General features: G+C 42.1%; 1 protein-coding gene across 5 annotated transcripts in view; it reads right to left on the bottom strand.

Moving 5' to 3' along the window:
- LOC115195967 (low-density lipoprotein receptor-related protein 1B-like) overlaps nt 1-27,428 on the bottom strand; it is a 196,818-nt gene that overhangs the window by 119,260 nt on the left and 50,130 nt on the right. For all 5 annotated transcript variants that reach the window (XM_029756356.1, XM_029756360.1, XM_029756358.1 and 2 more), the window contains exons 3-7: nt 5,332-5,451; nt 4,240-4,368; nt 2,185-2,445; nt 1,896-2,058; nt 156-378 (exon numbers count right to left, since the gene is read on the bottom strand). In XM_029756356.1, coding sequence (XP_029612216.1) covers nt 156-378; nt 1,896-2,058; nt 2,185-2,445; nt 4,240-4,368; nt 5,332-5,451 — 896 coding nt within the window. The remainder of the gene's footprint in view (nt 1-155; nt 379-1,895; nt 2,059-2,184; nt 2,446-4,239; nt 4,369-5,331; nt 5,452-27,428) is intronic.

Here is a 27,428-nt window from a genome sequence, read left to right as displayed (position 1 = left end):
TTGTTATCTTATTGAATCCTCACGAAGCACCACTAAAGTGAGACCAACTGGTATGCCCTTTGATCAAATATTATATGGTCTCTCTGAAACAAAGAATTATTGAACATTGGAAATGGGAAGATCATAGGATAACAACTGTCACACGCTGTACTTACAGAGCTTTCATGGATAACAGTGTGCCGGTTGCTCCCATTGTAATCCACCACTTCGATATAGTCCAGGGCAGCATCTGCCCAGTAGACCAGCTTTCTAACCAGGTCTAGAGTAACAGCTGTGGGCTTCTCTATTCTGCTCTCCACTATCCTGGTTCTGTTAGTGCCGTCCATATTGCACTGTTCCAACTTGGCTGTACTCCCCAAATCCGTAAAGAACATTTTCCTGAAAAGCAAGTTGAATCCCAGGGTATAAAACAGTTTTTATAGAATCATACCACAATTGAGAATCAATGTACAGTAGGCCTACAGTTTGGACTACAGATGGAAATTAGCTTTGTTGCTAACTCCGATACTTTAACCTTATCATGTTGAACCTGAAACATTGAATAATGTGCACTGTCCCATAAACAGAAGGGAAAAGGTGTTGTGGAGAAATCAACTGTGGAATCACAATAGAAACGGTCCCTCCTTGTGATTCCTATTTCACACGCCAGTCACATGCAGAATTTGTCACATGCAATGTTGTGCTACAAATTGATGGTTTTCATTCAACCATATTTGAAAGCTCATTCGAACAGTTAAGTAGTGTTTTGTAATTAAATAAATCAATGCCACCAATCAGAAAGCTATTCTAAATGCAGTCAACCAAATGCACCTCGCCAATTACTTATTTCAGCATCAAGGCTCTTTTCAACACTGAGCTTCAGAACAGAAATATGACTGCATGTAGAGTTTACCTTCACCCTTCACTTGTTTTTGATGAGACCCAGTATGATTAATCTATTAAAAATGTATCAACCCTAAAATTACTAATTTGAAAAATGTAATTGGCCTATGCAAAACAAATGTATCAGATCACATCAGACTGAGACAATATCGCTACACGCCTTTCATTCATTTCTACAATCCAAATCCATTTTAGCACAACACTATAACATTTTAAGTTAACTCAAGTGGAATCCATTGGAAATACATGGAATCCTTAGATAGTACCTGTCTACATTCCCTTTGTCATCTGACAGATATCATGGGAGTAGAAGGGAGTCATTTTCCCCTGAAGCAATATCGCATCTATAATTGAACACATCGGTCCTGGGATATTAACCCCGCTCACTTTGATGATGTCAAAGCAACTCTGTTGCATGTGAGTGGCACGGGAAGATAACACATTCTCCTGACAGCAACTGACTGCTAAGGTGCAGGAGCCACTTAAATCCAAGTCAGGAATACCACAGGTTTGGAAGTCTAAGCCTTAACATAGACTGTCTCAAACAGCATCATATTCCCTATACAGCGCACTTCTTTTTTTTTTACTGAGGCCCATAGGGCTCTGGTCAAAAGTAGTGCACTATATAGAGAACAAAGTGCCATTTAGGACACACTCATAGTTTCTTTTTCAGCTGACGGTGGCACTCAGTTTTGACAGCTGATACATGTCTGCGTCACATACAAATACAGGTCTGCTAAAATTGAGTTGTCAAATGTTGTGAGCTGAGGCAGTTTGATTTAAAGTAAAAAAAGATATATATGTAAAACATCTGTAGAATTTGAAAGTAAATATAGTGGTGTCTGTTGCTGCTTTTAGAAAATGAAAATATATCATATGGTTCCACTACAATGAACCTTACATCAAACCGAAAAAGATGTGTTGGTACCAGTACAGCAGCTGATGACAAGCTGAGGCATATTTAAAGACTGAAAAACCTTGCGCAAGATACATTTCTCAATTTCTCAACTTACCCCATCAATGAGTCTAGAGCAATTCCACCAGGGTTCTGTAGATCGAGATCGACTACTGTGACACATGTGTCGTCTTGTTCATTGCAGACATATATTCTTTCACTTACTCTATCCACAAAGTAAATGTTTCTTGTGAGCCAGTCTATGGCAAAATGTTCCACATCTACAACCAAATGAAAAAAAGTCCATAATAACAAAGACATTGTGACAAGAGCAAACTTATTTGTTAGGGCAGCAACATCCAAACCCTTATGATCAGTATTTCTACATCATTTGGAACAAAACTTACTCTCTAGATTCTCTCCTATCCTTACGCTTCGCATCTGTGAAAAGCCTTTTAACTTTGTCATGGTGGCACACCAAAGCTGACCGTTGGAGTTCGTAGAGGAGATCCAACATAATGATTCCTCCTTGTAATAGAAATCCAATGTGTGAATCGTCTGATTAGTATCCAATGGCTTTAGGTTGGGTACAGAAGTCCCATTGAGGTGTGTGACTGTGATGTGTTTTGTACTCGCAATCAGCAACACAGGTGGTCTGTCCCCAGGATCTGAGAGAGAGGGAAGAGAGAGAGGAGAGAGGAGAGAGAGAGAGAGAAGAGAGAGAGAGGAGAGAGAGAGAGAGAAGAGAGAGAGAGGAGAGAGAGAGAGAAGAGAGAGAGAGAGAGAAGAGAGAGAGCGAGATAAAGAGAGAAGAGAGAGAGCGAGATAAAGAGAGAAGAGAGAGCGAGATAAAGAGAGAAGAGAGAGGAAGAGAGAGAGCGAGATAAAGAGAGAAGAGAGAGAGCGAGATAAAGAGAGAAGAGAGAGAGCGAGATAAAGAGAGAAGAGAGAGAGAGAGAGAGAGAGAGAGAGAGAGAGAGAGAGAGAGAGAGAGAGAGAGAGAGTGAGACTGAAATTAGTATCCATCCATAAATTCTTAAAGGATACTTACAGGACACAATCCAACAGTAGTAACATTCAAACAGAGCATCTGAATGAGGTTGCTTGCTGCTAATGACCCATCAGGTAAACATTCATTTGTTTCCACAAATCTCTGATTAATTCTCTATAACAAATTGATATAGACAAGCTTTAACAGGTGTCTATATAGCTTTGACCATTACAGTGCAAGCAGCATGTTAAAATGTTAGTAGTCCACTATTCAGCTAGTTTGGGATTTTGAATTTACTGCCACTTTCACAATTGCTGCTAATGTCCAGTCACTGTTTAGGTTCCATTATTTACGGACTACTTCAAAGGGGAAAACCAACTACTGTCGATCTCTTTCTAAGGGATAGCCCACTACCGTAGATCTCTTTCTGAGGGATAGCCCACTACTGTTGATATCTTTCTAAGGGATAGCCAACTACTGTAAATCTCTTTCTAAGGGGTAGCCCACTACTGTATATCCAGCAGGAAAGAAAACAAAGGATTGTCACCGGGCCTTTTACAACTGTTACTGACCTGGGAGACATACGGGTGCTGAAAGTATGTGAAATGTAAGGAGGCGTGTGTGTGTGTGTGTGTGTGTGTGTGTGTGTGTGTGTGTGTGTGTGTGTGTGTGTGTGTGTGTGTGTGTGTGTGTGTGGGTGGGTGGGTGGGTGGGTGCGTGGCCTGGACTTCTATTCATCCATGAAGAGTGTGATTTACCACTCTAAGGAAAGTTTAGCTCACACAGTACTTGAGAAATGGAAGTAATGCTAGTCATAAATCAGGGTTCTCTCTCTTGCTAAATCCTTTCCTTTAAAGGTTATGTCTTAAAGGTAACTTTAAGGGACACTTCAGGATTTTGACAATGAAACCCTTGATCTACTTCCCCAGAGTCAGATGAACTCGTGGATACCATTTTTATGTCTGCATGCACTTTGAAATAAGTAACTAACTAACAATAATACAATTGCTAACTAGCGTTAGCGCAATGACTGGAAGTCTATTGTAAGTGCTAGCGTGCTATCCGCTAACGCTAGTTAGCATTGGCGCACCTCTATAAAAATGGTATCCACGAGTTCATCTGACTCTGGGGAAGAAGATAAAGGGCTTCATTGCCAAAATCCAGAAGTGTCTCTTTAAAATCCCTCTTGTACTATCTGCAACAATTGTAAAGTTACCTGATTGAATCATCACATTATGTTTGCCCTAAGGGGCAAAGTAGCACAGAACAGCAAAGACATGTAGACATTAAATAGCTCAGGTCGTGTTACAGGTCGGCTATAAATGTTCACCAGATGAGTCTTCAATAATATAAAGTTCAATTCATATTGATTAGATAGAAACCCTTGGTTAACTTCATGAAACAACACATTCTAGAGGTAAAACCTCTCCATCAAAGACATGCTGCATACTAAAGCATTCATTCATCTTACCGGTCTTGGCTTTACAGGACCTTCTGTTGGGTTGTAGGATGTATCCATCTGTACAGCTACATCTATATGATCCAAAGGTGTTCATACAGGTCTGGCTACATGTATCATATACTGCGCAGTCGTCGTGATCTACAGTGAGGACAAGAAGTTGTTAGAAACTAAGTGCAGTTAAAAAAGGACCTAAATACAGTGCATTCGGAAAGCATTCAGACCCCTTGACTTTTTCCACATTTTGCTACTTTACAGCCTTATTCTAAAAGGGATTACATTGTTTTTCCCTCATCAATCTACACACAATACCCCATAATGACAAAGCAAAAACAGGATTTTAGAAATGGAAGAGGAAGAGTCTTGGTGGTTCCAAACCTTTTCCATTTAAGAATGCCACTGTGTTCTTGGGGACCTTCAATGCTGTAGAAGTGTTTTTGTACCCTTCCCCAGATATGTGCCTCGACACAATCCTGTCTCTGAGCTCTACTGACAATTCCTTTGACCTCATGGCTTGGTTTTTGCTCTGACATGCACTGTCAACTGCAGTTGACAGTGCAGTTGACAGTGTTGACAGGTGTGTGCCTTTCCAAATCATGTCCAATCAATTGAATTTACCACAGGTGGACTCAAATCTAGTTGTAGAAACATCTCAAGGATGATCAATGGAACAGGATGCACCTGAGCTCAATTTCGAGTCTCATAGCAAAGGGTCTAAATACTTTGGTAAATAAGGTATTTCGTTTTTTTAATTTCTAAAACCTGTTTTCGTTTTGTCATTATGCGGTATTGTGTGTAGATTGATGATATAATAAGGCTGTAACGTAACAAAATGTGGAAAAAGGGAAGGAGTCTAAATACTTTCCAGTACATAAACCTGGTTTAATGCGCCCCCAAAAAGACACCTCAAAAGTGTCACCTTCACACATAAAGTGTACAATATATGTGTGTCCATTTAGCAGCTATTCCAGAATGATCCAAATTTGACTTACTGTATTGTCAAACTTAAAAGAGCTACCATTCTTTTTTTGTCATCCGTTTGTCAATATCCACCACCCCTCCTTTTGATTTAGATGAATAGCCTTGTTGGCTGTCGGTCCTTACCTCTGCAGGCTCGACCATCCTGTTCCACCTCGAAGCCATCAGCACAGAAGCAGAATGTCACGTTTCTCATTTTGACACAGCCGTACTGACACAACAACTCTTGGCACTTTGGCTGGAGTTCTGGAAGACAAAGTAAAAAACCCATGGAAATATACCCTTTTGTTGTGTATAGGTGGTTGACATTGCCTTGGAAATGGCAAAGACAGGTGTTATGTCACGTTAATACATCACTAATGTCTCTGGGCTTCAGACTTGAAGTTTCTAAGTTGAAATGAAATTTCCTTTCTTACTGCCAGCAGAAGGGGAAGAGGTGTGAAAAGTGGGCATAGAAACCCTTTTAAAATAAATTAGCTGTTTATCATTTGGTGTGGATGATTTATTTCACAGCGATTTCAGAAAGTTAATTGCTGTTTAAAAGCTGCTTATGTTGATACATTTCTCCGAATTAGACGCTACCTCAAGGTTACTGTCAACAGGAAAACAGTTAAGTAGAAATGTAAGGTCCATTGTATGAAATTCATCACTTCCTCCAACAGCAATAACAGCTCTTAATCACATTCATCAGTCAGAGAGCTGTCCAAGGCTACATCCCAAATGGCCTGTACCATATTCCCTATATACTGAGCCCTGGTCAAAAGTAGTGCACTATATAGGGAATAGGGTGCCATTTGGGACACACAGGCTTCCTGCTGTTCTGTCAGCATCTCTCTACACCTATTTTGTATTTATTGATTGGTGGAAAAATGTCAGTGATTTATATTCTTGCACAACATGCGCCACTGCCACAAATTGCAATGACTTCAATAGCCAAAATATCATTCAAAAGCGTTTATTTCCTCATAAACCTGTCAGCGGCTAACCTTGGGAGTGTGAAGCAGAGTTATATCTATTTATGTCAAGCAGGCTAGATCGCTAGAGCCATCACACACAGCATTAATAAATCAATTAGTCAGTGAACTTCACTTCAACTTACATGCATTCACTTTGATGCAAGTCTAGCTTTTAAACACACTCCTTTCTGTACTGAAACATTTCGAGGTCAGCTCTATCCCATCTCCCACTGATTACAAACAGCCTCTTCATTCTCCCATGATGCCTCACCAGGACCACTAGGGAGTCGACCAGAATTCATAAGAACTTTTCCTTCTGTGAAAAGCAATATTGCTGTTCTGGTGGTGTTTGAGTAATATGGCTGTCCCCCAATTCCCATCGTCTGTACTCCCCACAGAGATGGTGATGGTCCCCCACATAGATGGACATGGATGTGGGTAAGGGCTCCACTGCTGTGAGGAATTGTATGGGTGCTTGTGGAGACTGGGGAGCTTTTGCTCAGTGTTGTTGTAAAGGTACAGTAGATCATAGTGACCCCCTCCTGGTGGTGAGATTGATCACCTCAGCGGGCCAGCATCCCAGACCTCAGCAGCCCCATCAACCCCAGGCAGACCCGACAGCTCTATATCTTGTTTACTGATTCCCATAGCAAACACCTGTGTCTGGTCCTGTGTCTGGTCTCTGGTTAGTGGAGCACGACGGTGGCGGAATCACCTTGAGGATTCACTGTGTGAGTTATGTGGCTGTAAATTTACCACAGTGCCATGGCAGCGGAGCGCAGGGGAGGTTCACACACTGTCAGGTGTCTTGTTTCATGGCCTGTTTCACAGTCAAACTACATTATCAGGAATAAGAGAGGCAAATAATGCCTAGCGTTACTTGACCTTTCACTATATTTTCACTTAAACTTAACCTTTTCCAGAACATAATCTGTAAATTTAAACTAGTCCAGATTTTTGCATATATTGGATAGAACGCCAACACACCACAACTATGGCTCTCTGGTTTAGCATTTGAATGGAGAAGAAACTCATGGATGTGGCTCCTATGGATTAGTTCATTTTGCCAAATTTGTACTTTGCATTCCACTTTTTTACAAATCATATTTGACTGGTGAGTTTGTAAGTTACCTTTTTGATTCAAATGTCACACGATCTGAGGAGCAGAAGACCTGTAACTAGCGTTTCAACCGCGGTGACAAACGTGAATGGTAATGGCGCCAACTCCAGTCCAACTGTTACAGAGCCTCATGCGGTCACACTCCCCACAGATCTTCAGAACCTCCGTACGATTCTGGTCTCGGAAATTACAGCTACCATTGCCACTCAGCAGAGCTTTCCTTCGTCTAGGCTGAAGGAATTTTGAAGGACTTTTCACCACTTTATTACGCCCTATTGATCCTTCGTAGACGTACAGACACTTGGCCCCTTTTCTTTTTTGTAACAGGGTAGCATACTGTGGGACACATTGTACGTGTTGCACTGATTGAAGACTCCCTGAGTCAGGACAGTATCGTTTCACTGTTATGGGGTCTTTGTTTTGGTTGATCTGTTGATCTACTTTACCGTTTTGTGAATGCCTTTTCAAATGTATTTCACTACTGGTGGTACAGTGAGGGAAAAAAGTATTTGATCCCCTGCTGATTTTGTACGTTTGCCCACTGACAAAGAAATGATCAGTCTATAATTTTAATGGTAGGTTTATTTGAACAGTGAGAGACAGAATAACAACAAAAAAAATCAGAAAAACGCATGTCAAAAATATTTTAAATTGATTTGCATTTTAATGAGGGAAATAAGTCCTCGACATAATCCTATCAGGACAAACTCGTACTCTTCTCTGTTGGAGATTCAATTCTCTTCTCCTGTCTGACGCAGACTTCTGTAACGTTATCTCCACTTCTATTGATAATTTTCTTTTTTCAAATCAGACAAGCTCAACCTCTCATTCTCTCTTATGGGAATCACTTAAGGCCTATCTTAGAGGAGTACTATTTATTACTCTTCTCATTTAAACAAAACTCGGAAAGCTAAACTAGAAGAACTCTAACGTCATCCTTGACCTAGACCATCAATATGCCCTGAGGCCATCCCCAGAGCTATATAAGCAACGCTTGAACTTACAATCTGAATTCAATCTCTTGTCCACTACAGACGCGGAACGGTTACTATTGCATTCACGTGGTACCTACAATGAACATGGCGACAGGGCAAGTCATCTGCTCGCACACCAATTAAAACGCAGAGCTGCTACTCGTCTGATTCCCCAAATTAAAGATTCCTCTCATAGCTTGATTTCTGACCCTACGGGGATCAATGACACCTTCAAGTCTTTCTATTCCTCCCTGTATACATCTGAATTTCCATCAGATACTGCTAATAAGACTACATTTTTGGGTGAACTGGAGACTCCCACAGTTGAGGCTGAAACTGATTCCTCTCTCAGCCTTGAAGAAGTTATTCAGTCTATCAAGTCAATGCAGAGCAGCAAGGCTCTGGGGCCTGATGGGTTTCCAACTGAGTTCTTCAAAAAATTCTATACCAAGTTAGCCCCTTTATTTTTATCTATGTATAATGAGTCACTTGAACGTGGCTCGTTGCCACCTACCCTAACAAAGGCTTCAATAGCGCTTCTCCTTAAGAAGAGGAAAGACCCCAGTTCCTGTTCTTCATATAGGCCCCTAAGACTCCTTAATGTGGATGTAAAAGTGCTGGTGAAGGTGATAGTGAGGCGTCTGGAAGTAGTCTTACCAGGACTTATATCACAGGAACAAACCGGCTTTATAATGGACAGTTATTCATTTTTTTACATTTGGACGCTGTTTAACCTGTTAGGGCTAGGGGGCAGTATTTACACGGCCGGATAAAAAACGTACCCGATTTAATCTGGTTACTACTCCTGCCCAGTAACTAGAATATGCATATAATTGGCTTTGGATAGAAAACACCCTAAAGTTTCTAAAACTGTTTGAATGGTGTCTGTGAGTATAACAGAACTCATATGGCAGGCAAAAACCTGAGAAGATTCCATGCAGGAAGTGGCCTGTCTGACAAGTTGTTGTTCTTCTTGCCTCTGTTTATTGAAGACTGAGGATCTTTGCTGTAACGTGACACTTCCTATGGCTCCCATAGGCTCTCAGAGCCCGGGAAAAAGCTGAACGATATCGAGGCAGCCCCAGGCTGAAACACATTATCGCTTTTGACAAGTGGCCGATCAGAGGACAATGGGCTTAGGCGCGTGCCCGAGTCGACCCCATGCTTTATTTTCTTTCGTCTGTTTACCTAATTGCAGATTCCCGGTCGGAATATTATCGCTTTTTTACGAGAAAAATGGCATAAAAATTGATTTTAAACAGCGGTTGACATGCTTCGAAGTACGGTAATGGAATATTTAGAATTTTTTTTGTCACAAAATGCGCCGTGCTCGTAACCCTTATTTACCATTCGGATAGTGTCTTGAACGCACGAACAAAACGCCGCTGTTTGAACATAACTATGGATTATTTGGGACCAAACCAACATTTGTTATTGAAGTAGAAGTCCTGGGAGTGCATTCTGACGAAGAACACCAAAGGTAATCAAACTTTTCTAATAGTAAATCGGAGTTTGGTGAAGGCTAAACTTGCTGGGTGTCTAAATAGCTAGCCCTGTGATGCCGGGCTATCTACTTAGAATATTGCAAAATGTGCTTTCACCAAAAAGCTATTTTAAAATCGGACATATCGAGTGCATAGAGGAGTTCTGTATCTATAATTCTTAAAATAATTGTTATGCTTTTTGTGAACGTTTATTGTGAGTAATTTAGTAAATTGTTAGTAAATTCGCCGGAAGTTTGCAGGGGGTATGCTAGTTCTGAACGTCACATGCTAATGTAAAAAGCTGTTTTTTGATATAAATATGAACTTGATTGAACAAAACATGCATGTATTGTATAACATAATGTCCTAGGTGTGTCATCTGATGAAGACCATCAAAGGTTAGTGCTGCATTTAGCTGTCTTCTGGGTTTTTGTGACATTATATGCTAGCTTGAAAAATGGGTGTCTGATTATTTCTGGCTGGGTACTCTGCTGACATAATCTAATGTTTTGCTTTCGTTGTAAAGCCTTTTTGAAATCGGACAGTGTGGTTAGATTAACGAGAGTCTTGTCTTTAAAATGCTGTAAAATAGTCATATGTTTGAGAAATTGAAGTAATAGCATTTCTAAGGTATTTGAATAACGCGCCACAGGATTCCACTGGCTGTTACGTAGGTGGGACGATTTGGTGCCACCTACCCTAGAGAGGTTAACATGATTTATTCTAAACAATTCTCCAACTCCCCTGAGGTGGTAATCTCCCTTGGCGCAGAGAAGGCATTCGACAGAATTGAATGGGAGAACCTATTTGCTGTCCTTAAAAAATTGGGATTTGGAGACAAATTTAGCTCACGGATCTGTCTCTTGTATACATATCCCCAGGCCAGTGTCTGTACCAATGACACCTGTTCTGATTATTTTGCCCTGGAATGTGGGACACGCCAAGGCTGCCCACTGTCCCCTTTATTATTTGCCATCGCCACTGAGCCCCTTTCAGTAGATTTACGGGCATCCTCCTTTTTCCAAGGTGTAACACGGGAAGGAGTTGAACGTAGGTTATCATTATATGCAGATGATTTGTTACTCTATGTAAATAACCCTGTAACCTGTTTACCTTCTATCCTTTCTATTCTGGAGAACGTTGGCTCCTTCTCCGGTTACAAACTAAATCTCCAGAAAAGTGAGTGCTTCCCAATCAATCCAGAAGCACTATAGCTCCAGCAGACAGACTTGCCCTTTCAGCTTAGCCGCTCTGGTTTCAAATACCTTGGAGTAAATTTAACTCGTTCATTACATGCTCTTTTTTCTGCAAACTTTGCTCCCCTTCTTGCACAAATGAAAACACATTTTCAGAGATGGGGTAGCTTACCACTATCACTTATAGGAAGGATTAATGCTGTAAAAATGAACAGTTTACTCAAATTCTTTTATCAATTTCAATCTATCCCATTGATTTGACCAAAGTGTTTTTTTTAAAGTCAACCAATCAGGCTGTTACCACATTTATCTGGGGAGGAAAGGTACCCAGAGTCAGTAGATCTTTATTTCAGTGATGTTTAGTGGAGGGCTGGCACTACTCAACTTTTTATACTATTACTGGGCAGCCAACTTTCAGAAATTGCCATTCTGGTTACATGCTCCAGATACCCCATTGTGCCACCTAGAGGCACATTCTTGTATTTCTGCTTCTCTTCCTGCTTTACTCTGCTCTTCTCTCCCAACATCCCCCTCTCGCTATACTCGCAATCCTGTAGCGCTTTCCACACTTAAGATTTGGTACCATTTTCGACAGCATTTTAATTCTCCTCTGCATCTACTATGGGTCCTATTGACTGGAATCACTTATTCCCAGCTTCCCTAATAGATCATGCTTTCTCTCACTGGACAAGGAAAGGTATTAAGTCCTCCCCTAATAGATAATGCCTTCTCTCAATGGACAAGGAAAGGTATTAAGTCCTTTCCTAATAGATATTACTTTCTCTCAATGGACAAGGAAAGGTATTAAGTCCTTCCAAGACTTATATGTAAAATTAATTTGTTCTACTTTTCCCAACCTGGCCTCTAAATACTCTTTGCCTCCATCTCACTTTTTCCGTTACCTTCAAATTAGGCATTGTGTCTCCTCACAATTTTCTGGCTTCCCTGCTCCACTGAAATATACCCAAATGTAATGATGAGTGTGATAGATGTCATGTCTCACCATGTGACCTTAGTCACATGCTCATTCAATGCTCTAAACTACAAAATTGCTGGGATTCTATTTTTAAAACTTTATCTGAGGTGCTTGAAATTAACCTGCAGCCATGTCCCTTGAAATCTGTTTTTGGTATTCCAGAAGACTTGTTCTCCTTGGATCCCAAACATGCCCATATTGTTGCTTGTACATCCTTATTAGCACCTCCCCAGTAGGTGTTACCAGTAGTCATTACATAATAGGTACAGTCATCAATATAATGCTATCCAGTCCAAGCAAGTTTGTTTACTGATCATTTATTTATTTCTGTTTTTGTATTTTGAATCTGTATTGAGTTGTTTGTATATTTTTTCCCCTTGTATCTTTGCTTGTTTATTTGTTGTGATATCTCTGTAGAATTTTTGTTTTCTAGGACCAAATTGAGGGAGGGTGTGGGGTGAGCATGATCTATCACCTCGATTCGATTAGAAATTAATGGGTGAGACTACAATTATTGTATAAAATTTAGTTCAGGCACATGTCCATTCATCAGATGGAGACACTTCCTCTCCCAGACCCCCACATGCATGCGTGTTTGAGCACACACACACACACACACACACACACACACACACACACACACACACACACACACACACACACACACACACACACACACACACACACACACACACACACACACACACACACACATAGACACACACACCTCACTCCCCTTCTTGCCTTCCATGGCAACCCCCACAGGAACCTTTCCCCAATAGAATCTTTCCCCCACGGGAACCACACCTGTTGGCATTCTCACAAACAATCACAACATTGTTTCAATAATATATAGAACTTTTCTCGCAGCTCTGGTATATAAAGCTTTTTTGAGGCCTTGTTCACAATTCATTCTGTGGCAGCACAATGATCAAACGATATACTGCATGTGAGGCTCTTGATCATATCTTTGATCATGACACTGGTGAGGAGGAGAGGCCAGAAAACTGACAATGAAGATGCATTAGAGGAGGAAGTGTCAGAAGTTGACAACACAGAATATGATCCAGACCAAGAGACAACCGATGTAGAACAATCCAGTGATGAGGAAGAGAGCCCTGTTTGGGATTGTTGTTACATTCCGGTCAAAGAATGGGAATTTGTCCTGGTCTTCATCCCCACCTGAGAGGAGAGGTCGGCTGTCGGCTGAAAATGTTATCAGGACGACCCCAGGGCCAACGAGATACACCATATCCAGGGTTGATGACATAAAATCCTGCTTCGAACTGAGTCAATCGAAACTATAGTGATAAACATGACCATCTTGGAGGGGAGACACATTTACAAAGACAACTGTAAGGAGGTAGACCAGACAGTCGCCCAAGCATACGTGGGCCTCTTGATTTTGGCTGGTGTGTACAGATCCAGAAACTAATCTATCACCAGTTTATGGGATGCATAGTCTGGTTGGGCAATTTTTTGTGCCACTATGTCACTCCAGACATTTCACGTGTTGTCACAGGTGATTCGCTACGACAACCGTGATACAAGACCAGGCCGCCGTCAACAAGACAAGCTGGCAGCGATCAGAGAGGTTTGGCACAAGTGGGTGGAGTGCCTGCCAATTATCTATAACCTAAGTCCAGACATCACAGTGGATGAGTGTCTGGTCGCTTTTAGGGGACGCTGCCCATTCAAACAGTAGACGCCAAGCAAACTGTCTAAATATGGAATAAAGATATGGGCAGCATGTGATGCCAGGACAAGTTATGCCTGGAAAATGCAGGTTTACACTAGGAAACCTGCTGACGGTGTTCCCAAAAGGAACCAGGGGAAGCGGGTGGTCCTGGAAATGACTGCAGGTCTCCAGGGGCACAACATAACATGTGCCAATTTCTTCACCTCATATGCTCTTGGTCAGGAGCTGCTCCCAAAAAAATGATGGTGGGGACGGTCAGAAGGAACAAGCCTGAGTTGCCTCCTGCCTTACTCACTACCAAGGACAGGGATCGTTTTTCCTCTAAATTTGCCTTCACCGATACACACCCTCTTGTGTCCTTCTGCCCGGAGAAAAAGAAGAATGTGCTCCTGATGATAACTCTGCACAGGGATGCCGCTGTGAGTACAAGAGGACAAGAAGCCCAACGCTGTCCTGGATTACAACAGGAACAAAGGGGAGTTGAAAACCTTGATAAGGTATGTTACTTTTTATCTTTGAAGTCTCAAGTACTTTTTTTCTATTACCAGATTGTTTTATCTGCACCACAAAAATAAGACATGTTGTTGTTTGGTGAAATGCTTATTGAATTTGTGAACAATATAGAGTGAATTATATTCATTTGTGTAGAAAAAGCCCAGGGAGTTGGTGGAAGAATCCCTTATTTCATGGCCACTTGCTCAGCTGGGCCAGGGGCGCTTTAATTAGGTCAGGTGGAAATGTCCGACAGATCTCAACTCAATCTCTGCTGCTAAAGCCACTTTCTACCACTCTAAATTCCAAGCATCTGCCTCTAACCCTAGGAAGCTTTTTGCTACCTTCTCCTCCCTCCTGAATCCTCCTCCCCCCCCCCCCCCCCCCCCTCCCTCACTGCGGATGACTTCGTCAACCATTTTGAAAAGAAGGTTGACGACATCCGATCCTCGTTTGCTAAGTCAAGCGACACCGCTGGTCCTGCTCACACTGCCCTACCCTGTGCTTTGACCTCTTTCTCCCCTCTCTCTCCAGATGAAATCTCGCGTCTTGTGACGGCCGGCCGCCCAACAACCTGCCCACTTGACCCTATCCCCTCCTCTCTTCTCCAGACCATTTCCGGAGACCTTCTCCCCTACCTCACCTCGCTCATCAACTCATCCTTGACCGCTGGCTACGTCCCTTCCGTCTTCAAGAGAGCGAGAGTTGCACCCCTTCTGAAAAAACCTACACTCGATCCCTCCGATGTCAACAACTACAGACCAGTATCCCTTCTTTCTTTTCTCTCCAAAACTCTTGAACGTGCCGTCCTTGGCCAGCTCTCCTGCTATCTCTCTCAGAACGACCTTCTTGATCCTAATCAGTCAGGTTTCAAGACTGGGCATTCAACTGAGACTGCTCTTCTCTGTGTCACGGAGGCTCTCCTCACTGCTAAAGCTAACTCTCTCTCCTCTGCTCTCATCCTTCTAGACCTATCTGCTGCCTTTGATACTGTGAACCATCAGATCCTCCTCTCCACCCTCTCCGAGCTGGGCATCTCCGGCGCGGCCCACGCCTGGATTGCGTCCTACCTGACAGGTCGCTCCTACCAGGTGGCGTGGCGAGAAGCTGTCTCCGCACCACGTGCTCTCACCACTGGTGTCCCCCAGGGCTCTGTTCTAGGCCCTCTCCTATTCTCGCTATACACCAAGTCACTTGGCTCTGTCATATCCTCACACGGTCTCTCCTATCATTGCTATGCAGACGACACACAATTAATCTTCTCCTTTCCCCCTTCTGACAACCAGGTGGCGAATCGCATCTCTGCATGTCTGGCAGACATATCAGTGTGGATGACGGATCACCACCTCAAGCTGAACCTCGGCAAGACGGAGCTGCTCTTCCTCCCGGGGAAGGACTGCCCGTTCCATGATCTCGCCATCACGGTTGACAACTCCCTTGTGTCCTCCTCCCAGAGTGCTAAGAACCTTGGCGTGATCCTGGACAACACCCTGTCGTTCTCCACTAACATCAAGGCGGTGACCCGATCCTGTAGGTTCATGCTCTACAACATTCGCAGAGTACGACCCTGCCTCACACAGGAAGCGGCGCAGGTCCTAATCCAGGCACTTGTCATCTCCCGTCTGGATTACTGCAACTCGCTGTTGGCTGGGCTCCCTGCCTGTGCCATCAAACCCCTACAACTCATCCAGAACGCCGCAGCCCGTCTGGTGTTCAACCTTCCCAAGTTCTCTCACGTCACCCCGCTCCTCCGCTCTCTCCACTGGCTTCCAGTTGAAGCTCGCATCCGCTACAAGACCATGGTGCTTGCCTACGGAGCTGTGAGGGGAACGGCACCTCCGTACCTTCAGGCTCTGATCAGGCCCTACACCCAAACAAGGGCACTGCGTTCATCCACCTCTGGCCTGCTCGCCTCCCTACCTCTGAGGAAGCACAGTTCCCGCTCAGCCCAGTCAAAACTGTTTGCCGCTCTGGCACCCCAATGGTGGAACAATCTCCCTCACGATGCCAGGACAGCGGAGTCAATCACCACCTTCCGGAGACACCTGAAACCCCACCTCTTTAAGGAATACCTGGGATAGGATAAAGTAATCCTTCTAACCCCCCCCCCCTTTAAAGGATTTAGATGCACTATTGTAAAGTGTTTGTTCTACTGGATATTATAGGTGAATGCACCAATTTGTAAGTCGCTCTGGATAAGAGCGTCTGCTAAATGACTTAAATGTAAATGTAAATGTAAATCGCCATCGCTCAATCTTGCTGCTTTCTCTTCCTTAACTCCGTCTAATCCAGACGTTCTGTGCGTCCATGAATCCACGTAAATCCACCGAATCTGTTTCCTTTCATCTGAACCTTTCATCTGAACTATCTGTTGCGATCGGGAGAGTGAGCCATCAGTTATTGTTTATAGTTATTACCTCGGAGCGCGGCTTGGAGCGCACGCTTCAGACCTATTGTGTAATGTGAATGGACAATGATCACGGCCCTACGGATCATCACAGGCCAATTATGCCATCGATATATGGTTCATATGTAATGAAATTACATGTACACATGAAGACACTTGAAAGGGTGAAATATGAAATGTCATTGTTTGCTGAACTGATCGATTCTGATATCAAACTAATGGGGATTATAGATTGAATAACCGATCACTGTTTGTATTATTCTTCTCACGATTATGATAAATAGATACAAGCCTAAATGACTCAATGATTCCTATTGACTTCTTAATGAACTGGATTGCTGAATTCCCTAATTATGTTAATAATGAATGATTGTTATGATTTGATCTTTGTGATTATGAATTTGATTGGATACATATTATGAATTTGATCGGATACCTGTTATTCTGTTTCCTTTGTTATGCAGCACAGACTACCCAGTAAATATACCACTTTATGGTTAAAGGAATTCCTGCCTCAGTCTCATCCATTCCTCTGTCACCTGACCCGTGACCACCTGTTCAACTTCACTGTCAGTCATCCTACCTGTCCAGCTACCCACACAGATTCCACTAATCTTTCAATTTGAATATGTAAATATGTTTTAGATGTGATATATTAAAACAACGCTTTTGATGCAATTTTTCACGTTACTATGCAAGACATGAAGTATCACTTGTATGTACTCGTTATTTTATTTACTGATTGTTGCACTTTTGCAGGTTACTGGCACATAAGAGGATAACCGTACGTTGGCCCATGGTGGTGTTCTTCAACGTCCTAGACGTATCGGCCTACAACGCGTTCGTGGTGTGGATGGAGGTGGATCCAGGCTGGAAGCGTGGGAAATTCTTCAAGAGGAGACTATTCCTAGAAGAGTTGGGGAAAGCCATGGTGGCACCCCTCATTCAAAGGTGCCAACACCTTCCTTCGAACACCATCCTCTGCTGGATTGGTGAGAGATATACAAGGGCCAGAAGCAAGATCATCGACCGCCAGAGACAGAAGAGACAAAAGGAAGCCGTGCAATCTGTGTGCACCAAGAGATGTCAAAACGAGCATTATGTGCCATAAATGCAGTGCATATATACGTAAGGCACATGCAACAACCACCTCGTGTTGTCCAACATGTGCATGAGAACACACAAAATGTAACCACCATTGATTGACAAATTGGGACATTTTTTTATGTTTTTGTTATTGTTAGTAATACTGTTGTTGTTACTGTTCTTCAAGGTGTTCAGATATTAATTCTGTAATATGGTTATGTTTTCATGTGTAGTTTTGGGCCTATGTCCTTTATTTAGTAATTAAATCAAAACAAATGTCCTTGTTAAACTTTGACACAAAGTAGTCTGTGATAAATAGCACAATATGTTTCATCTGAGTATTTGTTATACTCCAAAAAATGTTTTACTCTAAAACCAATTGTATGAGCTCAGGTCAAAGAGGCCTACAGGCCATAAATAGAAAATAGAAGTTCAAAATGTGTAATGTTCACAAGAAGTTAAGTTGATAAAAAGATCTAACACAACATTAGGTGATAATATATGGATTTATGAGGCGGTCATTTTGGACCGGGAACACAGAATTAATTAACATGAAACGAACACAACAGGAGGGTTAACTCACTCACTGATCTCTTACGATTAGTTGCTAATGTCCCATCTGCTATTGTCATCCTGAGACCATAAATAAGCCACTCATGCCAACAGAAACAACCCAAGATGGGGAGCTGAGTGGAGCTAATGCACTTTTGTTTCCAATCACAGTGCTTGTACAGTATACTCTTTTAAGAGACTGTTTAGAGCCCATAGACTTAAGGAGTAACTTAAAGACAATGCATCCCCATCCCTTTACAGAAGTTACAATTTGGCTTATTGGACCATTATTCACATCATTGCAGATAATTGGTCACTCTGGATGTATTTGCTATAAAGTGTTATGCTCTAACGATACAGCATAAAGCAGTAAACAAACTTCTCTACTTGTCATCTTTCTTCTATTTGTCACGCCTTAACAAAATAGATGTGCTTATTTTCCTTCGGCTCACTTCTCTACACGACATGATCCATTAAGTGCTCTGTCTGTAGCCTCACTGACTCTTTAAATTGGCAGTTTATTCTAGGTCTTTTAATAAAATGGCAGTTTATTCTGTCTTTGTACGTTCCAATTCTTAACTCTATTCTGTGAATGCAGTATTTATTCAACTGCTTTGTATTCATCAGAGGAGATATCGGGTGAGAAAACAGGGAGAAGTGGGCAGATCAGAATACTGTAGTTGATTATTTCCTCTGGGAGATGAAAGAGTTCACAGTGAGGCTTTTTATAAATGTCTTTTTCTGCAACACCTGCAATGTTTTTTTGTTGTGTTTTAAGTGTTTCACAGAACAAGTAAGACATATGGCAGCCTTCAAGGTTAAGTTGTAAAACATTGTATACTTTGTAGGCATTGTACAATAGCCATAGCTGTTTATGAAACATTTATCATAGCTTCCTGCAATTATTGCATCATTCTGCTTAACAAAGTCAGAGTGAGATCTTGCTAAAGACGTTTCCTTGAAAGAAGTAGCCTAGTCCTAAAAATAGTCCTCAGTATCATGAATATGGTAATGTGATTGCAGTGTCATAGCACATGATGAATCATTCAAACGATCAAAGACGCCGTTCAGGTTTGTAGAACAGTCTTTTACACTAAGGTTGATTGAGGACTCTTTAGCCTTGTTCACACTGCAGGCCTTAGCGCTCAAATCCGTTTTGTTTTTCAAATCAGTTTTGGAATACTGACTGTCCAAACAGCAAGTTACAAGTGACCACATCGGATTTGTGTGTGTTCAGACAGCAGTCATTTGCTGACTTGACTACACTAGTTGTCATAGTTACTATGGGTGTGTGCACAGTGGTGTAGGCTGATTGGTGGGGGTGCTTGTGCTTCCTATCACTCAGAAGTTATGTAGCAAGCTAAGGTGACAACAATGGCTGCCATGGACGTTTCCCAGTTACTTTGAATGTTCAACATCATAGTGTAAGAAAGCCTCAAAGGATACAATCATACAACTTTTAAAACAATTCCTTTTTGGCTAGCCACAGCAGTCAACTAGCTAGCTAGGTAGCTGTTTAGCTTTCTAGCACATTCATAAATGTGTTTGTGAACAATAAACTAGCTATTTAGCTACAACAAACTGTCAACAGAGTAGCTTGAAAGCAACAAGATATGCCAAATAACAAAATAAAAACCACTTGAGGGCAAATAAATCAGATTTGACCGTTCAGACAAGTCACATGCATAGGAATCAGATTTGTATCTGATTTCAAACCATCTATGAAGATGGTTTGAAACATGTCTTGAAATATCCAATTACATGTGCTTTTTGGCAGTTCAGACTGCAGGATTGGATTTGAATCACTTAAACTGCCAGTATGAACAAGGCTTTATTGTAACAACGGACTTCAATTCATTTTTTTTCCTGCTATATATAGATATTTAAACAGTATGATTGATTCATAATGTAGACTTATTGTCAACATACATGAACTATACAAAATAAAGAATAAAAAAATGATGTGGACAAAATAAAAGTTGGTCTTTGTCCCTCTTGAGCCACCGTAGCAACAACATAACCAGAAACACTTCCTCAAAATAGTCAGAATTATTTTAAAATACACTACAGTGGCTTGAGAATGTTTTCACCCCCCTTGGCATTTTTCCTATTTTGTTGCCTTACAACCTGGAATTAAAATAGATTTTTGGGGGGTTTGTATCATTTGATGTATACAACATGCCTACCACTTTGAAGATGCAAAATAATTTTTATTGTGAAACAAACAAGAAATAAAACAAGAAAAACAGAAAACTTGCATAACTATTCACCCTCCCAAAGTCAATACTTCGTAGATCCACCTTTTGAAGCAATTACAGCTGCAAGTCTCTTGGGGTATGTCTCTATAAGCTTGGCACATCTAGTCACTGGGATTTTTGCCCATTCTTCAAGGCAAAACTGCTCCAGCTCCTTCAAGTTGGTTGGGTTATGCTGGTGTACAGTAATTTTTAAGTCATACGACAGATTTTCAGTTGGATTGAGGTCTGGGCTTTGACTAGGCTATTCCAAGTCATTTAAATGTTTACCTTAAATCCCTCAAGTGCTGCTTTAGCAGTATAATTAGGGTCATTGACCTGCTGGAAGGGGAATCTCTGTCCCAGTCTCAAATCTCTGGAAGACTGAAACAGGTTTCCCTCAATAATTTCCCTGTATTTAGCGCCATCCATCATTCCTTCAATTCAGACCAGTTTCCCAGTCCCTGCTGATTAGATTACATCCCCACAGCATGATGCTGCCACCACCATGCTTCACTGTGGGGATGATGTTCTCGGGGTGATGAGAGGTGTTGGGTTTGCGCCAGACATAGCGTTTTCCTTGATGGATAAAAAGCTACAAACAAGTAATTTTTTTCATTTCACTTCATCAATTTGGACTATTTTGTGTATGTCCATTACATGAAATGAAAATAAAAATCTATTTAATTTACAGGTTGTAATGCAACAAAATAGGAAAAATGCCAAGGGGGATGAATACTTTTGCAAGGTGCTGTATATACAGTGCATTCAAAGTATTCAGACCCCTTGACTTTTCCACATTTTGTTAAGTTACACTTTTATTCTAAAATAGATTAAATTTGTTTTTTTCCCCTCATCAATCTACACACAATATCCCAAATTAATAACCAAGCAAAAACAGGTTAATTTTTTGGTTTTTGTTAACTTAAATATAACATTTAAATAGGTATTCAGACCCTTTACTCGGTACTTTGTTGAAGCCCCTTTGGCAGTGATTACAGCCTCGAGTATTCTTGGGTATGAAGCTACAAGCTTGGCACACCTATATTTGGGGAGTTTCTCCCATTCTTCTCTGCAGATCCTCTTAAGCTCTGTCAGGTTTGACGGGGAGCGTCACTGCACAGCTATTTTCAGGTCTCTCTAAAGATGTACGATCGGGTTCAAGATGTTCGATCGGCCACTTAAGGACATTCAGAGACTTGTCCCGAAGCCACTTCTGCTTTGTCTTGGCTGTGTTCTTAGGGTCGTTGTCCTGTTGGAAGGTGAACCTTCGCCCCAGTCTGAGGTCCTGAGCACTTTTTCCTCAAGGATCTCTCTGTACTTTACTCCATTCTTCTTCCCCTCGATCCTGACTAGCCTCCCTATCCCTGCCGTTGAAAAACATCCCCACAGCACGATGCTGCCATTACCAAGGTTCTCCGTGGGTACGGTGCCAGGTTTCCTCCAGATGTAACGCTTAGAATTCAGGACAAAGAGTTCAATCTTGGCTTCATCAGACCAGAGAATCTTGTTTGTCATGGTCTGACAGTCCTTTAGGTGCCTTTTGGCAAACTCCAAGCGGGATGTCATGTGCCTTTTACTGATGAGTGGCATCTGTCATTTAAGTATGATGGAGGCCACTGTGTTCTTGGGGACCTTCAATGCTGCAGACATTTTTTGGTACCTTTCCCCAGATCTGTGCTTCGACATAATCCTGTCTTAGAGCTCTACGGACAATTCCTTCGACCTCATGGCTTGGTTTCTGCTCTGACATGCACTGTCAACTGTGGGACCTTATATAGACAGGTGTGTGCCTTTCCAAATAATGTGCAATAAATTGAATTTATCACAGGTTTTCTCCAACAAGTTGTAAAAACATCAAGGATGATCAATGGAAACAGGATCCACCTGAGTTCAATTTCAAGTCTCATAGCAAAGGGTCTGAATACTTAAGTAAATAAGGTATTTCTGTTTTTTATTTTGAATAAATGTGCAAAAATGTCAAAAAACTGTTTCCGCCTTTTCTTCATGGGGTATTGATAAGGCAAAAAATGTATACAATCAATTTTAGAATTAGCCTGCAACATAACAAAATGTGGAAAAAGTCAAGGGGTCTGAATACTTTCCAAATGCTCTGTATACAAAAGTATGTGGACACCCCTTCATATTAGTGGATTTGGCTATTTCAGCCACACCCATTGCTGACAGGTGTATACAATCGAGCACACAGCCATGCAATCTCCATAGACAAACATTGGCAGCAGAATGGCCTTACTGAAGAGCTCAGGGACTTTCAACGTGGATGCCTGTTTTCCAATAAGTCAGTTCGTCAAATTTCTGCCCTCTAGAGCTGTCCCGGACACCTGTAAGTGCTGTTATTGTGGAAACGTCTAGGAGCAATAACGGCTCAGCCGCAAAGTGGTAAGCCACACAAGCTCACAGAACAGGACTGCTGAGTGCGGGTAGAGTGTAAAAATCGTCTGTCCTTGGTTGCAACACTCACTACCGAGTTCCAGACTACCTCTAGAAGCAATGTCAGCACAATAACTGTTAGTCGGGAGCTTCATGAAATGGACATGAATGAGCAGCCACACACAAGCCTAAGATCCTCATGTGCAATGCCAAGCGTCGGCTGAGGTAGTGTAAATCTTGCCGCCATTGGACTTTGGAGCAGTGGAAATGCATGCTCTAGAGCAGATATTCCCAAACGGGCTGCCAGTAAGTTACCGTAAAAAGAACCGGACATTTTTGTACAGTGCAGGTTGCAAAGAGAGGTACTATAGCTTTCGTAACCTGACTTAGTCGACACTATTATGTGTTTTTTTGCAAACCAAAGAGATATTGTTTTGTTTGCCATTATACCACAAGACTACAGTCAGTGATATCCACTATTATTGTGGTGGTAATGCAATGTCTTGCACAAACAGCATCTTCGAATTTCATATATACATTTGGGTTGTGAAGCTGTTGTTTACAATGGGTTATTACGTTTCTAGATTGAAATAGCAATGTAATAACATGCTTTCCTCCATAATCATGCATGCCAATTGAAAAACACAATGCATGTCATTTGGCATAGCAATCACAATAAATATATTCAAAACTATGTACAACCATAACATTAGTGTCCTAAATGCTTATTCCTCCAGGACTGCGGCTATTGGGTTACAGTCTAAAGTAAGACACCACAGCCAATTAAATACAACATGAAAGGGAATTCTGCATCTCTAAAGGAGTGGTTCCTTTAGGACAGGTATTCCCCCCAGGGGTACGTGCAATGCCGTCAGGGGTACGCCAAATAAAAATGTAATTCCCATCAACAAAAAAATATCACATTTTCAAACAGTCCATTTATATTTTCCAATATTTGGGTGAGTTTTTTTTCTTGCCTGAGTAGCCTTGTTCCATTGCCAATAATTAAATTAAACCATAAAGCGAAATAACAACACAATGTCCAATTCAGGTAGCCAAGCCAAATAATTCACATCTAATCACATTAACCGCTACGCTCTTGCAGGAATTCCACTAACGGTCCATATGTAGCCAAACGTAGCTGCTGCTCATTCCGTTTGCTCTAAAATAGATAAATGGTTAAAATAAAGTAAGGCCCGCGTCCATAAAGACACATACCAGCTCTACTGGTAGTACTGCTACTATCAGCAGTACTGCACCTGCACCTGTCGATGACACAAGTTGTTCTGCTTCCACGAGCACATCCAATGCAAGCATCAGTAATTCTACATTTGTTTTTAGCCCAGCTAGCATGGACACTGAAAGTTGTGAATCTGATGCAGCCGTAGAGCTACTGCCCCCTTACCAGGGAAAGCACCGAACAACAGACAGGGACATTGGACCATCGAAGAGGAACAAATAAGACGCAAGTAGTGCCTTTCCTTAGCCACAGTGTGTTATATGTGCAAAAGTACTATCTCACAACTCGATGAAACCTTCACTCTTGCGCAGACATTTAGAAACAAAACATGCCAATTAGAAAAATTAAGGCACAGGAGTTTTTGTAGCGAGGATTAAGACGACTTTCGAGTAGTAAGACATGTATAAAAGCAACAGATACCATCAATAAGAAGGGGCTCGAAGCGTCTTATATGGTGAGCTACCGAGTGGCTAGGACAGGCAAGCCCCATACTAATGTGGAGTACTTAATTCTTCCTGCTGCCGTGGATATAGCTGGGACAATGCTGGGGGAAAAGGCAAAAAAACTATACAGACAATTCCTTCATCAAAAAACACTGTTTCACGACGCATCAGTGACATGGCAGGAGATGTTTTGAAACAATTATTGCTTCGCATACAAGCCAGTGACAGCTGGAGGAGTCAACAGACGTGGCGTCAACAGACGTGGCGGGCCTGGCACAGCTCCTGGTATATGTCCATTACGTTTATGGGGTGTCAATTAAGGAAGACATCCTCTTCTGCAAACCACTGGAAACCAGGACAACAGGAGAGGATTTTTTAAATTACTGGACAGCTTTGTGACATTAAATTGACTTTGGTGGTCAAGATGTGTTGGTATCTGTACTGATGGCGCAAATGCCATGACAGGGAAACATAGTGGATTAGTAACGCGCGTGCAAGCAGTTGCTCCCAACGCCACTTGGGTACACTGCATTATCCATCGAGAGGCTCTTGCTGCCAAAGGAATGCCTGAAAGCAAGGCCCCTTAACTCTTGTGTATTTTCTGCACTATGCAATGATATGGGCAGCAACCATGCAATGCCTTTACAACATACAGAAGTGCACTGGTTATCAAGGGGCAAAGTATTGACACATTTCTTTTATTGAGACGAGCTTAAAGTTTTCTTTACTGACCATCATTTTCACTTGTCTGACCGCTTGCATGATGACGAGTTTCTCACACGACTGGCCTATCTGGGTGATGTTTTTTCCCACCTGAATGATCTGAATCTAGGATTACAGGGACTCTCTGCAACTATATTCAATGTGTGGGACAAAACTGAGGCTATGATTAAGAAGTTGGAGCTCTTCTCTGGACAACACACAGGTCTTTCCATCATTGTATGATTTTTTGTGTGCAAATGAACTCAAGTTTAGGGACGATGTCAAATGTGATATAGTGAAGCACCTGAGTGAGTTGGGTGCGCAATTACGCAGATACTTTCCCGAAACGGATGACACAAACAACTGGATTCGTTATCCCTTTCATGCCCTGCCTCCAGTCCACCTACCGATATCTGAACAAGACAGCCTCATCGAAATTGCAACAAGTGGTTCTGTGAAAATGTAATTTAATCAGAAGCCACTGCCAGATTTTTCGTAGCAAATCGTGCTGTTAAGACACTGATGCCCTTTGCAACCATGTACCGATGTGAGAGTGGATTCTCGGCCCCCTAGCATGAAAACTAAATACAGGCACATACTGTGTGTGGAAAATTATTTAAGACTGAGACTCTCTCCAATACAGCCCAACATTGCAGATTTATGTGCATCCTTTCAAGCACACCCTTCTCATTAACCTGTGGTGAGTTATTCACAATTTTAAATGAACAAATAATGTTTTATGTAAGATGGCTAAATAAAGAGCAAGTTATTGATTATTATTATATTTTTATTTGTGCCGTGGTCCTATAAGAGCTCGTTGTCACTTCCCGTGAGCTGGGTCATGACAAAAACTCACACTCATTCTTATGTTTAATACATTTATCGTATAGTGTGTGTGTGGCAGGCTTACAATGATGGCAAAACACAGAGTGTGCTGACCCTGGTGCTAGAGGGGGTATGCAGCTGGAGGTTGAATGTTTGAAGGGGTATGGGACTATAACAAGTTTGGGAACCACTGCTCTAGAGTGATGAATCATGCTTCACCATCTGGCAGTCAGACGAACGAATCTGGGTTTGGCGGATGCCAGGAGAACACTACCTGCCCGAATCCACAGTGCCAACTGTAAAGTTTGCTGGAGGAGGAATAATGTTTTTTCATGGTTCTGGCTAGGCCCCTTAGTTCCAGTGAAGGTAAATTTACAACATACAATGACATTCTAGACGATTCTGTGCTTCCAACTTTGTGGCAACAGTTTGGGGAAGGCCCTTTCCGGTTTCAGTATGACAATGCCCCCGTGAACAAAGCGAGATCCATACAGAAATGGTTTGTCAAGATCGGTCTAGAAGAACTTGACTGGCCTGCACAGAGCCCTGACCTCAACCCCATCAATCACCTTTGGGATGAACTGGAACGCCGACTGCGAGCCAGGCCTAATCGCCCAACATCAATGCCTGACCTTACTAATGCTCTTGTGGCTGAATGGAAGCAAGTTCCAACATCTAGTGGAAAGGTTTGCCAGAAGAGGGGAGGCTGTTATAGCAGCAAAGTGGGGACCAACTCCATATAAATGCCCATGATTTTGGAATGAGATGTTCGACAAGCAGGTGTCCACATACTTTTGGTCATATAGTGTAGATCAAGAAATCTGTCATTCATTTTGAAGTTTTTGCAGAGGAGTTGCGCAATTTTACAGCTAAGATGTTTATGCAGTATTTCTCACGTGAAAAAATGTGCATGAAAACACTTCATGTTCCCACGCCTACTAGGAGTAGTACTATTGACCAATCACAGACAAAGGGGAGTAGACTTCAGGTTAAGGAACTTCAAATTGCCTCAAGAAGAAAATGTGTCTGCACGAACAGATGAAAAGTTATTTCCCCAATCATCACTTAACTTTTTAAAATTATTTTAATGTTTTTTTGAGCTTACGGCACCTGGTATTCCCAGGGGGTCTCCTGTCACAGTACGAACCAGGCCCGAACCTGAACAGCCATGTTCAGGGTGGTATGGCCACAAGCGTATTTTTCTTACCCCGTTTCCTCCCCAAATTAGATCCCTTGGTTCATTTCTGCAACTCTTCAATGGGCTCGGGAGAAGCGAAGGTCGAGTCACGCATCCTGCGAAACATGATCCGCCTGGCCGCCTACTTGTTATCACACTGCTCGCTTAACCCAGATGTCAGCTGCACCAATGTGTCGGAGGAAACACCGTTTGACTGACGACCGGAGTCAGCCTGCAGGCCACCCGCCTTGTCACAAGGAGACGCAAGA

The sequence above is a fragment of the Salmo trutta genome, chromosome 6 (genome assembly GCF_901001165.1).
Source record: "Salmo trutta chromosome 6, fSalTru1.1, whole genome shotgun sequence".
Lineage (NCBI taxonomy): Eukaryota > Metazoa > Chordata > Actinopteri > Salmoniformes > Salmonidae > Salmo > Salmo trutta.
The sequence above is the reverse complement of the archived record's forward strand: the minus strand, read 5'-3'. Positions and strand labels throughout refer to the sequence as shown.